Raw genomic sequence first — 17,769 nt, 5'->3', positions numbered from 1 at the left:
GAGGTCATTGAATCATTTTTCTGAGAAATGCTCTCTGCAGTGTTCCTAACAAGGGGTCATTTAGCCTTCCCTTAAGACCCCTTAGTTTGGCAGACTCCCTGCCTCACCAATAGTTCATTCCACTTTGAGGAAGTTTTTCCTTATTCATCACTTGACTCATCAAATAAACGCCTATTTCTGAGTCTGGGCTGAAGTGCTTGTCACAAGGTCAGACAGAAACATAGACCATGTGATGGACTGTCCAGTGCTGGGCTCATCCAGCCAGTGGTGGAGAAGTGCTCCCCTCCACCCTCCACTGGACCTGGAGCCTGGGAATGATCCCAGACCTTGGCAATGAATGGGGCAGTATGGGGGCAGCTGTCTCCGGTTCCCTTATGTGGGTGAGAAACATCTGTTGTTCTCCATAGCTGAATGCAAAAAAATCTCTCTTTCCCCTGTTTTCTTGGATTTTAATAAACTACTGGGGGCACGGAGGCTGGGCGTGGGCAGGAAACTCTAGAGCAGTTTGTGTCCCCCATGGGGCTCCTCCCCAGGAACAGAGTAATTTTTACTTTTCCTCCACTCTCCCCCCAAGGTCTAGTCTGTCCCTCAAACACACGCACCTACCTACAGATGGATGAGTCAGACGTTCTGCCTGAGCAAAACATCGAAAGGCTAAAAATATTTCCAGCCCCAGTGGAGGGAGCCTGGAATGCTGCTCTTGATAGGCAGCAAACCCTTTCTGATTTGGCAGCAGTGGCCAGACTTTATTGGACCCAGATTTTTTGGAGACTGTTCGGCTCTTAGCTATTCCTTTTGTTCTTGGTCCCAAGAGAAACACATTTCTGATGTAAGCCCTGAGTAAGCTCATAGACGGGTTGGGGCCTGGGGAGTCCTAGTAGGGGCCCCATCCCACCCGAAAGATTGACAGTAATTGTGGAGATGAAGCATCTCCTCAAGGAAATCATCTCTATTTCTTGGCTCAGCCAGCTCTTGGTCCTTCCTAGAATCATTCCCGTAGATTCAGTGCAAATCATTCTTTCTCTTCAACTAGTGATTTTGAGATTCTGAAATCTTGGAATTGGAGACTCATAGAATCCTAGACTCATTGAATTGTAGGCTTATACAGAGAAGTGTAGTATATCAAGTTTGGAGTTTGAATTTATGGTTTTAAATCCCCCCTCTGTGACCTCCAGTAAAACACTTAATCTCTGGATTTCAGTAAAATGAGGGAGTTGGATTGGATAGCCCTTTTAACTTTTGATTGATGTGATCTGTGATCTCCAAGTTTCTTTCCAGCTTTAAATCTCTGATCCTGTAACCATGACTTCAATATAAAATCTCAGTCTTTTAAATCCCCAGAGTCCTAGAATCTTAACAGTTAGGACCTTAGAAATAACCTTAGTCTAACCTTATCTCCAGGAATCCCTGCAAGACCCACCTTCTCTAGGAAGTCTTTCTGAATTAACCTGGCCTGTTACTCCTGCCGAGTTATACTTAATTTCATATTCTCTTACTCTTTTGCTAACTCATACCTACTTATATGTTATGTGTGAGTAAGTGAGTGTGTGTGTGCGTGTGTGTGTGTGTGTGTGTGTGTGAAATAAAAACATTTTAGGGACTTTGTCAACAAATCGGAAAGACAAATCCTGCCACAGACATTTAGTAGCCATTTGATCCTGGCAGGATCAAATATCTGTAAAACATTCATAATATTTTACATGATATTCATAGTATCTACTTTTCAAAGGTTTGTGGTGAGGATCAGATGACACAGTTTATAAAGTGTTTTGTTGTTCTTCAAATGCTAGTTCTTATTACTTTAGTACTTATTACTATTTCTCTTATGAGGTGTTGACTCATCATCATAGATAGAACGTGTTGGAGCAGAAAGGGATTTTAGAATGTAGGATGTCAGAGAAGAAAGGCACCCACAGTGAGGAATGTCCTTGGTCAGGGTCAGTCGGTGAGTCTGTGTAAGAGCTGAGACAAGCTCAGGACTACCGGGGGTAAGAAAAAAGCTCTTGGCCCATTAATGAATCAATGACTTGTATTAGTACTAAGCCCTTTTGAGTCCCAGCTCTGATGGCACAGCTCACGTAAAGAGGTGATAAGATGGGGACTAGGAAGACATTATGTTAAAGAAGGGATGGCGGCCCCGATGTGGCCTCCCCCCACCTCTTCCCATACACTCTCTGGGAATAGAAATTGTACATTTCTTGGCAGGGCAGACAGCAAGAATGTGGCCTTGACGATACAAATAGCAACTATGAATAGTTAGCACCTATGTATTGCAAATAACAAATATAACCAAAAATGGTATACATATTATCTTATTTTGTTCTCATGTAAACTCTCTTAGGTAGGTGCTATTATGACCCCCATTTTATAGGAGAGGGAAATGAGGCAGAAAGATTAAGTGACTGGCCCAGACTCACACAGCCAGTAAGTGTCTGAGGCCGGATTTGAACTCGGGAGTTTCCTTACTGTTAGCCGGGGTGGAGTTAGATGTGAATCATGGTATGGATTCTGGGCCTGTTTGTACTTGTGCTGTCTGAGTTAATCAGGAAAGCAGCCGTGTCCCCAAGGTGTAGTTTTAAGAGCTCTGTGGGCCTTGGGGTGTTGGGATAGGGTGACTAGCAAAGGGTTGGTTCTGGGATGTGGCTCTATTGTGCATTTCCTCTTAGGCAGTAGGAGACCTCCTTTACCTCTGAGGTAAAGACCTCCTTTACCTGGTGTATCAGATGGTAGTAGGTGACCCTTATACATGTATGTGTGTGTGTATATATATATATATATATATATATGCACACACACTCACACACCCCTTCCCTTATATTTGTCCTGAAGTCCTGAGTGCACGGATAATTGATTCAACAGATCTTTCTCCATCTTGCAGTGAATTTGTTTCTTGGCTCATTGAGATTGGAGAAATAAGCAAAACAGAAGAAGGGGTCAACTTGGGCCAAGCCCTGCTGGAGAATGGAATCATCCATCATGGTGAGTAGATGGGGCACACTGGAACTTCTGTTAGTCTCTAGCCAGGCTTGAAGCTTGATTCCCATCGACCCTTCTGTTCTACAGTTCTGAGGGGCACGCCTTCCCCCTTCCCCCTTCTGTACACTAACTGGTCATCTTCCAAGAAATGATGGAAGTCTCCCAGGTAGTAGGGCAAGGGAACGAGAGCAGCGCAGACATAAACCATTCCCATATGTGTAGAAAGCCTCTGTAGCACAGGTTATGCTTTGGGTATGTCGGAAGGCCCCTCTTCCTATAGGATCTTTGTGGTTCTTCGATTCCTCTTCAAGGAGTATGGGGAAATGATGGAGATGGGAGAGATAAAGGAGACTCCCAGAGCCATGAGTCTTTCAAGTCTCTTTCAAGAGAATGATTTATTGTGTAAAACTAAACACATTATATATCAGTTATTCTGATTCTGATTCTTATTTCTTCTTCTCCACATGATAAGTGGAGCCAAGGCTTACCCTATAGAATATGTGAATGGATTAGACAGTTTTTAAAGATTGAATAGTATTTTATTTTTCCAGTTATATGTAGTATGAGATATGATGTATATATATGTGTATATATGTCGTATAATATAATTTTAACATTTATTTTATAAGATTTTGAGTTCCAAATTTTTTTCTCCTTCCCTCCCTCAACTCCTCTCTCCTCAAGACAGCAAGTAGTTTAATATAGTTTATAAGTACTTGTACAATCATTTTTAGCAGATTTCTATATGAGTCACATTGATAAAGAAAAATCATAACAAAATGGAAAAAACATAAGAAAGAAAAAAAGAAAAAGCAAACCAAAAAACCCCCCAAAATGTGAAATTAGTATGCATCTATCTACATTCAGTTTCCATAGTTCTTTCTCTGAATGGAGATGCATTTTCTGTCCCACGTCTATTGGAATTCAGCACAGTTTTTAATGCAGCATTTTGATTCTCCCTCTTGGGAAGAGGCTCACAGTAGGTATTTCTGGTCCTCTGCTCTGTGGCAAGGACTCTTAACCTTTTCTGTGTCACAGATGTCTTTGGCAGTCTGGTGAAGTCTGTGGACCTTTCTCAAAATAACATTTTTAGTAGCATAAAATTAAATAAATGATTGTAAAGGAAGCCAATTATATAGAAATATAGTTATCAAGATGCTTTTAAAAAGGTTTGCAGAATTCTTATTCTAGAATGCCTTTGTTTTTCTTTGTTTCTCTCTCCCTCCCCCTTCCCTCTCTCTATCTCTCTTTCCTTCCTTATTTTTTCAAATAGTATTTTGTATTTCCAAATATATGTATACATAGTTTTGTTTTTATAAAACTCTGTGGTTCAAATTTTTCTCCCTATCTATTATTTCCCCTTCCCCAAGACAGGAAGCAATATGATATAGGTTAAATATGTGCAATTCTTTCTGTGAAGGTATGGTTATCAGAAAGAAGCTTGGTTTGAGACTGTTACTACCTGGGTCACTTTGGGCAAGTCACAAATCTCTGGCCCTCATTTTCCTTCTCTGTAAAATGGATAGGACTAAATGACCTTCTTATGTCTCTTCCAGCCCCTTGGGGATCAAACTTGTCTACTTGTGAAGAGGTGACTTTGTTGGCCTTGAAATTCTATAGAAATATGAGTTATTACTACTAGACTCTTAGAACTTTAGAATCACAAAATCATAAATGTCCCTCTCTATACTCTTTCTGGCTGAAACCTTTCCATCATCATTAAAGGAAGCCTTGTTTCTCACATAGCCTTGATCTTTAATTAAGATGCAAGGAAACTCTGCTGAGTGCTAATGTTATGAGGCTTAATGTTGGGAGAATGTTTCTCTATCATTACTTGTTCTTATTAATTCCTTCTCAAATTTATTTTGCATATATTTTGTATTTATATCTCTGAAAAATGACAACATGCCTTGGTAAGGGCAGAAACTGATTGGCTTTTTCTGCATCCCAAGTATCAGTACAATGTTTGGCAAATAGTAAATGTTTAATAAATTGCATTTGTGGAGCCAGGGGCCTCTCCATGTCAAAATATAGGTTGTGGTTGTTGGGTCATTTTTCAGTCATGTCTAACTCTTCATGACCTTATTTGGGGCTTTTTAGGCAAAGACAAAGGTTGCCAATTCCTTCTCCAGCTCATTTTATGGATGAGAAAATGGAGTTAAGTGACTTGCCCAGGATTATATAGCCCATGAGTCTGTGAGACCAGATTCAATTTAGAGGCCAGTTCTCTATCCACTGGTTCACTTAGCTGCCCCTGTCCAATGCAATTGTCATTTACAAGTACAGTTATAGTTGTGCATATTTACATACATGTGTTGATTCGACTTAGTCTAGAATGTCTAAAAGAGACTTTTAAAACATAGCCCATAGACCATAGGGACAGCTAGGATCTGAGTTCAAATCCAGCCTCAGACACTTAATACTTTCTGGCTGTGTGACTGGGCAACTTACCCCCATTTGTCTCAACCAAAAAAAAAGTCATAGACCATAATCTCAAAGATGGAAGGTACTATAGCATAGGGTGTCACAACTTGAAAGGACTTGAAAAGATAGGACACTGCTAGAAATGGATCTGACAGAGTGATGTCAAAATCAACTTAAAAGGGGGCCACTAAGCCATATATTATGATCCTTGAAGAATACGTATTGACTTATCAAACAACACATTTATATATTTCTTTTAATAGTATACCAACACATTAAAAGCAGCTCTGTGACTCACAAGATGCTAATACTTCTCTTTTAGAAGTAATCTAGTTCAGCTCTCTTACATGATAAAGGAAGAAATCAAGGTTCGTTGAGGTAATCTTGTACCCTACGGTCATATAAATAGTTGGTGGGTAGCAGATTATGAGACTATAAAAAACCTTGACCTTCTGACTCTGTCCTGGGCTCTTTTCACCATCCCAGTCTGTCTTAATGTTGGAGGAAGTTCCCTTTTTGGTCTCAGTTAGCTATGTGATGTTCCAGAGCTTCCTTTATGTAAGTTGTCACACTTGTACAACAACTTGTACACTGTCCCATCATGTATCCAGAACTAGTCTTTGAAAATCCATGATGGATGGCGTGTAGTGGGTTGAGTCCAGTCTGCTTTGACTGTTTCCTGCTTCCATCTTCCCAGGGTTCTTGTTAGTGGCAAGATGATTGTCTTATCCTAGGATGATTGTTTTCTGCTTAGTTGTTTGGCATTTTAAAATATGGGTTATGGCTTTATTTCACTGGTCATATGGTTTATGTTCCTCTTTCACTGCATTGAAGAGTCTGTTTTTTGATGGCAGAATGAGGAGCAGGAGCAGGCTGGGGAAATGCTATAATTCCTCCTGGGATTCTGGGAGTATCAGGGACTGGTTTGGGTTTTTCACCTCATTAGTGTTTTGTGTTCTAGTTTCAGACAAGCATCAGTTTAAGAATGAACAGGTGATGTACAGGTTCCGGTATGACGATGGGACGTACAAACCGAGAAGTGAGCTGGAGGACATCATGTCTAAGGTACCAGCTCAGCAAAATGGGCTCCTTTGCATGTTTCTTTGAGTGGGATGCTTCTTTCCAGCTCTCCTGGGTCCTCATGCTCCCTTCCAACAAGTCACAAGGCCAACCTTTTTTCCTAATCAGAGACTGGATAGAAGACAGGCTTTTAAATTACCCTTAAATCAAAATTTTTTTCTTTCCTTCCTGCAGTGCTTTGCAGATTGCCACTAATATAACTGTTTTGGGCTCAAGCCCCTATGGCGTCTTTTCCTGGACATCTGTGAAACTTGACTGTAGTATTGCTAATTCCCCTCCCCGAGACCATAATGCATTTCCATAGAGATCTCCCATCTCAAATCACACAAAGCCTGATGACCTTTCCAGGACAGTATTCTGAGCCCTGGCCTTTACTTTCTTTCCCTTTTCTTAATCCAGACTTGTTTGTCTCATTTCTCAGGGACTGTCTCTCAGCCATTTGAGTCAAGCCTTTAGCCCCACAAGTATTTCATCCAACTTTCATTAGGTTTTCATTATGGACAGACAGTAAACTGTATTTGTGGACTAAAGAGCTCAGTGCCCTTATGGAGTTCAGTAAAGAGAAAAAAAATAAAGGTACAACTAAGGGTAAGAAAGATGAGCATGGCAAATATATATAAGAAAGGGGCAAAATGATGGGAAGCAAATGTTCCATCTCAGACTGACTTCCCACTGCAATGGCATAACCCCTTTCGGCTCCCACACCATTATTCGGCATGTGCTCACTGGTGCCAGACTTATTTCAATATTCACTGAACAGAAGAGAGAGAAAAATAATCAGATTTAATTCCCAAGGCAAGCATAATGAGTTGTAGAATGACTTAATGTTTTGAATGATCTCTATCCTTCGCTAGCGGCCCCTAGCTTATCCACTCCCTCTCCAAAACCACTCATTTACTGAGAAAAATAGAAATTGGATGATGTTTTGAGAAATTTCTGTTTTCTGGATGTTGGTTACTAAAGCACCCTGATAGCATAATATATAGTGTTTTTTACTGGCTAGCTGTATGACACTGGAAAAATCACTCAACATTTGCTTCAGTTTCTATAAAATGGGAGTCATAATAGCCCCTACCTCACAGGTCTTGTAAGGATCAAATAAGATTTTAAAAAGGCATTAGCACAGAGACTAAGCACTTAATGAACTCCTGTTCCCTTTCTTCCCTTAGGGTGTGAGACTTTACTGCCGGCTGCATAGCCTTTTCACTCCGGTGATCAAGTAAGTCTGGCTTGGTATTCCTTCTCTTTGGACCCATCTTCTGCTTTCTTACTTGAGCTCCCTTCCCTAATTGTGATTCTCATCATCTCTTCTGTGGTCTGACTCACCTTCTTTTCCAGCTTCCCCAGGCCTGTGTCTCCTCTCTAAGTTACTAAGTTACTAAGTCTCTAGTTACTAAGACTACTGTTGCTATCCAGGCTGGAGATTTTAGGGCTGTAGAGAACTCCTGGTATGGAGATGCCCTCTACCTACCAATGTTCAGTCTGCAACAGTCTGCAATCCATGGTGTCTGAGACACTTCACTTAGGCAGTCTGTGTCAGGACCTGAGGCCAGACTAAAAGCCAGGTTTTCTTGACTTTAAGTTTAGTTCTGGATGCACTACACAACACTACTCGTTTTCCTATTGTTGCAGAATGCTTTTACCATCTCATTTGGTTCCCTCAGCAGTAATACTGATGAGTACTTATTGTGTAAGATAGGTAATTATAGTTATTATCATCCCTATTTTGTGGATGAGAGAGTTTAAATAACTTATATGTCACAGAACTAGCAAGTGTTAAGGGTGAGATTTGAACCCAGATATGTCCAGATCTGACACTTCTTCTGGTATGCTATGTTTGCTCTTCCATAGAACATGTAAATGGCAAGTAAGGATATTGGAATTGGAGCTGAAAGGTATTGAATATATAATATGGCAGGAAGTGGCCTTATGTTGTAGGAGATAGAATATTAAGAATTGGACAAATATTAGAGAGCACCTGGTATAATCTCCTTTATAGAAGAATAAATTGAGGTCCTGAAAGTGGAAACAATTTGTTGGTCATTTATGGAAGTTCATAGATGAAAGAATTGAGATTAGGATTAATTTCTAATTGGGATTAGAATTAATTTAGAGTTATACAAACAAGTAATTCTTAACTCCTCTCTGCTACTATTAAACCTAAATGTCTCCTCTTTTTCTTTTTGAGTAGATAAATAGCCTGGTATGCTACACAATGTGAGTCGAATGTGTTTAATTCTCAGTCAGCACTGAAAGATTTCTCTGCTCATGTTAATATGTAATTCTGTACCCTTTCCTTTTTTTACTATCAACGGGAAGGTCAGCTTTGAAGTTCCATTCTCGCTTAGGAGCTATTCCTTGCCCAACTCTGCTCTACCTTGGATGAGCTAGGAATGAACCGAGAAGCCCTAGCAAGAGAAACAGAGACAGAGAGATGGGGAGAGACCGAGAGAGAAAGAAGAAAGAGAAAAGAAAAAAGAGAGAGGGAGGATGGGGGAAGAGGGAGAGAGAAAAGAGGCGGGATTAGGGAGAGGGAGGAGAAGGAGAGAGAGGAGAAGGAAGGGGAGGGAGCAAGGAAAATAAAGGGAAAATGTTTGGGCAGGTTGTTCAATGAGATTTTCTAAAAAAGAGAGAGGGAGATAGACAGACAGACAGACACTAATAGGTTATAGAGATGCTTGGCAGATGTTTTCCAGTGAAGGGGAAGCTCCTGGCTCAGTCCTTTCCATCTTAACATGCATCACTGAGTCTCAGAGAGGCTGGAGGGAAGAGGCAACCTTCTCCCTCTCTGAGGAGGGGTAGTGCCCATATTATTTCACTCCATGAAAATCATCAGGTATATTCAGAGGACAAAACTAAGCAGCTTCCATAGTGTAGAGCCTTTCTTAGGATCTGTCATGTTTTTCCTGAGATCCTTCCATGGATCTGCTTTTATTCTCAGAAAAAAAATGACACACTATGAGTAGAGATTTCCTTTCCTTAGGATGCTTAGTATAGTTGGAGAAATGCAGATCATTTTCCTTTCTGAGCCTCATTTCCCTCACCTGTGAAAGGATTACTAAGTATCTTTTGCATTCTGTGTTCTAGTAACCCTTTAGCTTTGACATTCTGTATTCTTTATTAAAAAATCTCTCCCAGCTTAGATTTTTTCCTGGATCTAATATTCTAAGGTCCCTGCTAGTTTTGACATTTTGCATTCTCTGTATCAATATCATAAGAAGCAATGTCCAGGGCATATCTTCATTTCCTGGATACAGGGAAATATGCCCATTATATTTAAGGCATTTAATTGAGGGGAGTTTGAACTTAATTCCTCGGCCTCCTGGAATAATCAGGAAAGTTCACTATCTCCAGCATCTCAAAGGCTTGAGTCTGGGTGCATGCCAGGAGTGTTTCCTTGGGGCGAGCAGGTGCTGTTCTGGGCACACTGCCCTGGTATTCCTTTTCCTATGATTCCTGCTCCTGCCCCTGTCATTGGAAGTTTGACAGTGGGCTAAAAAGAGAAGGAATTTCCTGCTAACTGATTTCCCCCCAAAGATTCAGGCTAAGGTGGGAGTGAGAATTGGGATGCGGGGGGAGGAGGCAGTTTTACAAATCATCAGTATTAGTTGCCAAGCGGCAGATTTTGGCCTTATGTGAGACAGGATTTCCTTACTAATTAGGGCTGCCTGAGGATATCAGAGGCTCCTCAGTCGAAGGTGGATCTTTTGTTTAAAGGTTGGTCAGCCATATGTTAGGGAGATTGCAGAGGGAGAATCCTCTAGGTGGTACAGTGGGTAGAGCACCTGGCTTGGAGTCAGAAAACCTGGGTCTGGCCTCAGATACTTACTAGCTTTGTGACCCTGGATCACTTAACTCTGTTTGCTTCCAGCTCATTTTACAGAAGAGGAAGTTGCCTGTCACAAAAAAGGAAATGTTTGATATTATTTGTAAAGAGAAAGATTTGGATTCGATTGCATCTGCAGTCCCCTCTAGCCTCGATGTTGCATCCTATGTAGTGTAGAGTGCTTTTTCTTGAAGGAGGATCCTATTCAGACTTTTTACTTAACCTCACTATGGTCAATTCATTTGTAAAAATCCATGGCCTCTGACTCTTATTTAATTCTGTGAAAACAAAACAAAACAAAACAAAATACCTTTCAGGGCTGCTGATTTACTTCTTGAACATGAAGCCAAAAAGTCCTATTTAGATTCCTCTTATAGGCACTGGCTGGACACCTGTGAATAGCCAAAAGACTCTCCTTGAGCCTTAGTTTCTTCAACTATAAGAATAATAATAGACCCTTTGGCAGGACATTGCTTTCTAAGATGTCAAATGTTATAGAAATGGGAACTAGACTTATCTGTCTATCTGTCCATCTTTCTATCTATCCATGTATCCATCCATCATCTTCCTTAATCATTCCCCTCCTATTGTTTACTTATTTATTTTTATTTATTTTTTAATGCAGAGATAGAGACTATCACTTGAAGACCTACAAATCTGTGATTCCTGGGAGTAAACTGGTGGACTGGTTGCTTGCTCAGGTAGGCTTATGCTTGGCAATGGTAATTGCTGCTTGCTCACCCTGACGGAGGTTCTAAATCTCTTGAAAAGCTTCCTACTTCCACACGGTTTGCTTAACTGCCACAGAAGCATCATTTTGTCTCTATTGAAGGAGAGGACGGGAGCCTCTGCATTTAGTAGGCACTTAATAAATAATAGATGAATTATTACATCATTAACTCATAATTTGAAAGCTAGGGAGGGCCCTTAGGATATCTGTGTTATAAGGTAGCTTAGAACCTAATGTTTTAACACGAAGGGACCTGAGGCCTGAAAGAGAGAGAGCCTTTTTTTTTTTTTTTTTTTTTTTTTTTGCTGTAAGCAAACTGGGTAGGAGAGAGATGAATTGGGACAAAAGCAATCCATGGAAATGAGAAATAGCATTATTATTATTGTTATCAAGACAAAGAGGAGTATGTTCAAGGAGCAGCAAATGGTATCATTTGGCTGAATCATAGATGTGACAAATCCTACCTTGGTTTACATAGCACCTTATCATTTGCAGAATTCTTCCATGTGCCTTCTCTTTGAAGTTGGTAGGGCAACAATTATCATTTTTATTTTTAGATGTGGAAATGGAGGCTTAGAGACTGCAACCTCAATTACAGTCAGCTAGGCAGCAATCATTTATTAAGATCCTTCTCTGAATTGGTCACTGTCTCCAGGAACTGGTGTCTGAATGACCCAAACAAAGCAGTTGCTGCTCACAATGTCCTGGCTGTTAAATTTGGGTCTTGGAGAGTCAAAGTTATGTAGGAGGTGGATGGTTGATCCTGAGTCATGAGACTTGTGTTAGAATTCTCCCTCAGGTACTTACTATTAGAACCAGGGGCTTGTTACTGATTACCATGAGAGAAGATGAGATATAACACTCAGGAAGCTCTGGGTTCAAGTCCTGCCACTAATACCCCTACCTGCTCCAAGTACCTCTCTTCAGGCTGAGCTGTAGAACTGCATGTGATCTCTCCCTGCAAAGTTGCCTGTACCAGTGAATCACTAATTCCTCCCTCCCAGAAAGAGATGGAGATAATAATCCATGTTACCTATCTGACAAGTTCTTTTGTGGAAAAAGCTTTGCTAACTTGAAATGGAGTGTTATTGTGGGATGGTATTATTTTTATTATTGAAGTCCAGTATCACTTCACCTGTTGAGGGGAGTGATGAGGGGAGCTCCTGGGCTCTGAGTATATGCTGTTCCTTTGTGTCTCTCTGCCTGTCTGTCTCTCTCACACACATATGGTTTAGACTTGATTATTAGAGCAGCAGATTCTCTTGTATATAACTCTATCACCTTGGCTCAGTCAAGCACTTATTATTATACTTATGGCAGGAATGTGGAGAGAAACATGGTGAATGAAGCAATCTCTCTTTACAAGAATCTTGCTTTCTGATAGGGCAGAGAGCAAAGATACAAACATACAGATAGACAGTAATATCCCTACTTTACAGATGCAAAAACTTTGTTCAAAAAGATGTTTTGAGGAGGTTCTTATATGTGCTGTTATCAACCTCAAAACTTTGATCACCATGCTATTATCAGACCTAAGATTGATTGCCTTAGGGGCATCAAAAAAATAAGAGGGAGAATGAAAATGAAAATAACAATTTTAAATATTGAAAAATAAAATAAAAATATAAAATCATATTATATAAAATATATTTATTATGTGTAACATTGTTATGTCATTGTACATATATGTATTATATATTATGCTATATTACTTATAATGTATTAATATGTATAAATATGCAAAAATAAAATATTTAAAAATTATCAATACCAGTACTTTGTTGATATATTTTTTGAGTAAAGTAGGTGACACAATGAAGAAATCACTGGGACTGAAAGACCTGATTTCAAATCCAGGCTTCAGACACTTATAATATGTGATGTATTTATATGTCAATATGTTTATGCTTAGTTTTGTAATACTTATATCTAGATCTGTATATATTTATCTCTCTGTATCTTCTGCGTTCCATAATATTTGTAAAGTACTTAGTATAGCATCTTAGTAGGTGCTATGTAAATATTGTTTGTTGCTATATTATTGTCATTATTATTACACTATTTTACTTTTATTTCCCAGTGCATTTCCCATAGAGCAGTCCTATGTAACAAAGACTATAAAAGAAAAAATTAAGCAAAATTAAGCAATCCATAAATCAAATACAACATTGTGAGAAAGAAAAGAAGAGGAAGAATTAAGGAAAGAAGGAATCCCGGGATGTTTTTGTTGGATATGACCTCAAGTCTTCCAGGTTGACACTCTCCCTGGTCTTAGACTGAAGGGTGAATCTGAGACCTATTCCCTATTCCCTATTGAGTAGTAGAGTGAATAGGCCAGAGTAACTAAATGGAAAGGAGAAATATAGAAAAACTAGCCTGAGATTGTAGTTGACATTTTTTTTTCAGTAATGACTTTAAAGTCCTGCCTTTATAATCCTGTGGCACAGTGCCAAGTATCCCATGTTGTGAGGGATAGGGGGACCTCCCTTCCCCCCTCAGCCAGTCCCAATAGGGAGGGTTGGGGGGGCAGCACGAGTGCGTAATTAGAGCTGAGGCAGCAGAATGGCTTCCATGTGGCTGTTTTTAACAGCAGCTGGAGATGAGATCTGAGTTGGAGGCAGGATGGAGGGTGGGGAGCCTGGGACTAGGGCTGGGAAAAGATGGGGATGACTTAGTTCTCTGTGTGGCTTGGATTTTAAATTACTTCCAGACTTGTTGTCAGAGTAGAAACTGATGAGGAAGAATACCGTCCCACAATAGCAGAATGTTCCACACATAACACATTCATTCAGTAAGCATTTATTAACATTCTGCTGTGTACCAACCCTTCTTCTAAGTTCTGGGAATGCAAAACAAACAAACAAACATCATTCGTGCATTTTTTTAGGAATGGGGTGGGGGAGGATATATATATATATATATATATGTGTGTGTGTGTGTGTGTGTCAAAAAGAAAATACGTAGAACATAGTAATTTCTGGGGATTAGGGGGTAAGGAGCTAGGAGAGAATAGGTATGAGGATCAGAAAAACATCCTTCTGTAGGAGGTGGCAAAACTGATATTTGGAGTAACATTTTGAAAATGGGGGGACATCTTTTGAAAAGACATGGAGGTCTTAATGAATGTGGTGTATGTGAGACCACATGTAGGACAGTATACAAAGGGAAAAATAAGGAATTGGCCTGGAAAAATAAGCTGGAGCCAGATGAAGAAAGGTTTAAAATGATAGAGGGAATATAAGAAGCCAGGGGAGCTTGCGTCTTTATGGTAAAGAAGCAAGTCTAGGGTCTTCCTGTAGGGAGAATAAGCTCTTGGCTAATCCAACCAATTTGATGAAAGAATTTGAATAGAGAATTAGCAATTGACTTAACTGACAAAAAATGTGTCTCCATGTCAATTATATACCAAATTTCTCCAGCCCTAAATACCTTCATCTTCCTATCATTAAGGTTCATCTAAAGAAAGTTGATCAGCAGCAGGTGTTCTCCCCCTCCACCCCCACCACACTGAAGCATGATGGGTTCTGATCAGTGTTGGCAGAAAGAATACCTACACCAATGAAATCACAGAGTCTTTATATATTTTAGAGTAATCCTTCTCCAACATTGGTGATTGTGCTATCAGTATCCATTCATTGAGAAATACCATAATGATTAAAAAGTACTGCAAATTCAGTACATTTATCCTTTTCACATTGTAGGGATTAAAGGTATAGCAATCTGGAAAATTTTTTGGCCTTCCCTTTGTACCAGAGAAGAAGCATGAATTTTTCTTTTGCTTTTATGAGTTGTTTACAGTAATTTTTGGTGAAATTTGAGTTAAGTATTTGCTATATGTAGGTAATGTTGAGTTAAAATAATGTATGAAAAACTTTTCCTGTGGTGTTTGTATGTCAGTTGTAGTTTCTGCAAAATTCTCTCTCCAAAATTCCCATTTAATTTCTTATGTTGATCCATGATATTGAAACTACAATGGGGAAAGTCATGGTGTAGAAGGAATAACTAGTGATTTTAAATGAATTGGTATTGTATCAGTCACAGCAGTGACTAGATATATTTGAAAAATAATAATACATATGTAGATTTTAAGAAATTTTAAAATTTTTTACTTAGATCTTGACAAACACCAATAAAAAGAAAAGATTTGTGAAATTATATTTTATATATAGCTTATATTTTTAAAAGTATATAATCCAATGCTTTTATTTTCAAGCTGTCCTGCTTTCTCTATTCTGAATTTTTTTCTGTTGTCAATACATTAAAAAAAAAGGTTCAATAACCATCACTAGTCATTATACTTGTCCCAAATTAAAAACAATGAATAGTAAAATAAAAGTGATTTTCACATGGGCCTTGTTGAAAAAATATCTCATTCTGCACCTTGACTAAATCATCTTTCTGTCAATATGCTATAGATTCTTAACTCATCTATGGAAAGTTCATTACAATTTACTGAAGCTTTTTGTCAAGTAATCCCATAAAGCAGATAATGCCCATTTTATGGAGGAAATTACTCTTAGTTATTAACTCAGATGAATTATTTTCTATAGCCATACATGGCTAGTAAGTAATAGGCCTTGAACCAGTCTCTTATAATTGTGAGTGTGGTCACCTCTTAAGTCTGTGAGTTTTGACAGCCACAATCCAGGTTTCTTTTTTGGGATCCCATGGAGCCTTCTGAAGTTCCTGTGTTTGGGTTCCTTTCCTCTCTGTAGTGGTGAATGGAATAACTCCAACTTCAGCAGACTGGAACACACAATTGGCTGTGTGTATTTCTATATGTACTTGTTTCTCCCACGAGAAAGTGATTTCTTTGTTAGTTTGGATTCCATTTTTCAGGACCTAGGACAGCACCTAGGTGCTTAAAAAATTTCTGTTTATTGATCAGTTGATTAAATGGTTAAAGAAAGAGGTTGTTTAGTTTGGCTTTTTGCTTGCTCTCATTGCCTTTCTCTTGATGCCCTTTGACTCCTTTTGCCAATAGTATCATACCATATGTTCCAAGCCTGCCCAGTCTAGCATGTAGGATGGGAGAACTCTGCCCAAGCAGGTTTCTGCAATTAGTCTGAGGAAGGGAACAAAGGAACTTTCCTTGGGAAAGAAAGAGGCCATGATGTAAATCCAGCAAAGACAGGAAGAATCTAATAGAATCAGGGATTGAAGCAATATCATTTGTTTTTATTTTAACATCTCTTTTCATAATAATATTTTAATATCTCATTTTATAATGATTCATATTTTAATTTTCTACTTATGTATATTTATTGATGATAGCTTTTTATTTTCAAAATACATGTTCTAAAATTTTTTTCCTCCCTTCTCCTCACCCCTTCTCCTAGATAGTAGATCCAGTATATCCAATATATTATATTAACGTCTCTTTTCATGTAACATATTAATTTCCAAATCCACTTTCCCCTGCCTAGAAAAGTCATCCTCTAACATAAAATGAGAGGAAAAAAGGCTTGGTCAACAAAACTGATCAATACATTCACACACACACACTCACACACAGAGTATACAGTTTTTACTGAATCCATAGTACACTATCTCTGTGAAAAAGGACTTTGAGCAAGATACTTTACAATTCATGAATGACCAATGAAGGTTTTGATGGCAAACCCAATTCAATTCCTGATTCTCCTGCCAAATATTCCAAAACTGTTTTTTAAAAATATATATTTATTGGATATATACAATGTTCTTTCCATTAGAATATTAGCTCCTTGTGAATAAGGATTGTTTCATTCATTTTCTTTGCATCACTAGTGTCTAGCACAGTGCCTAGTTCATTAGTAGGCACTTAATGCTTTTTGACTGGTTTCACCAGAAGCCCTCATCTAACAAGATGAATTTAATAGACATAAAAATAAAGTCTTACTCTATTTTTTTTAATAAAGAAAAGCAACTGTGTATGTATTGAATGTGAGAGTAGTAGCTCATTTGAAAAGCACGTGGGATTTTTAGGGGAGTTAAAAGCTTATTATTAGTCAGTGATACAAAACTCCGGTGTAATTTTTAGTCCAAATTGTGCTTGGGCATTTCCTCTACTGATGCATGTCTCAACTTTGATGCATTTTAGTGGAAGGTTTTCATGTGGATATCCTTGTGATGAAGAGTCTTTCAGAAATGGTCCTCCAATAATCATCTGTTTTTCATTGAGAGAAGCTTTTCCATCTTAGTTGGGAGAACTGTCTTGTTGTACTTGGTCTCAAAAGGAGTAGAAGTTGGAAAGAACCCAGAGCAGGGAAGTTACCTTCTAGTTGGCATAATTGATGTAGTGCTGGGTCTGGAATCAGAAAAGCTTGAATTCAAATTTGGCCTCAGATACTGGCTATATGATTGCAAGTCACTTAACCCTATTTGCCTCAGTTTCCTCCTTTGTAAAATGAATTGGAAAAGGAAATGGCAAACCACTCCAGGATCTCTGCCAAGAAAACTCCAAATGGAGTCATGATGGAAATTACTGAACAAGAAGAAAAATTACAAACGAGGCAATCAAAACTGTCCTGAAGTGTAATGGACTATTTAGGGTACTCTAGTGGGGTTTGTGTCCCTGAAAAATTTCGAGCAGAATCTGGGTCAGTACAGATTAGATTACATACTTCCTGAGTCCCTTCCAACTGAGAACATCTATGATTTTGTGACATAATGAGGGAGTGAGATTTTTCCATAGTTCTGTATTAGGCTGGATCTTTGCAGTTAGAAATATCCATCTTTACTGGCAGGAAAA

The 17,769-nt window shown here is 38.9% G+C and overlaps 1 protein-coding gene across 1 annotated transcript in view; it reads left to right on the top strand.

The window, feature by feature from the left end:
* Positions 1-17,769, top strand: part of PREX1 (phosphatidylinositol-3,4,5-trisphosphate dependent Rac exchange factor 1) — a 206,138-nt gene that overhangs the window by 137,645 nt on the left and 50,724 nt on the right. The window contains exons 11-14 of the mRNA XM_051976532.1: positions 2,879-2,979; positions 6,362-6,465; positions 7,650-7,699; positions 10,932-11,007. Of these exons, the coding sequence (XP_051832492.1) occupies positions 2,879-2,979; positions 6,362-6,465; positions 7,650-7,699; positions 10,932-11,007 (331 nt within the window). The remainder of the gene's footprint in view (positions 1-2,878; positions 2,980-6,361; positions 6,466-7,649; positions 7,700-10,931; positions 11,008-17,769) is intronic.

Source organism: Antechinus flavipes, chromosome 2 (assembly GCF_016432865.1).
Source record: "Antechinus flavipes isolate AdamAnt ecotype Samford, QLD, Australia chromosome 2, AdamAnt_v2, whole genome shotgun sequence".
Lineage (NCBI taxonomy): Eukaryota > Metazoa > Chordata > Mammalia > Dasyuromorphia > Dasyuridae > Antechinus > Antechinus flavipes.
The sequence above is the reverse complement of the archived record's forward strand: the minus strand, read 5'-3'. Positions and strand labels throughout refer to the sequence as shown.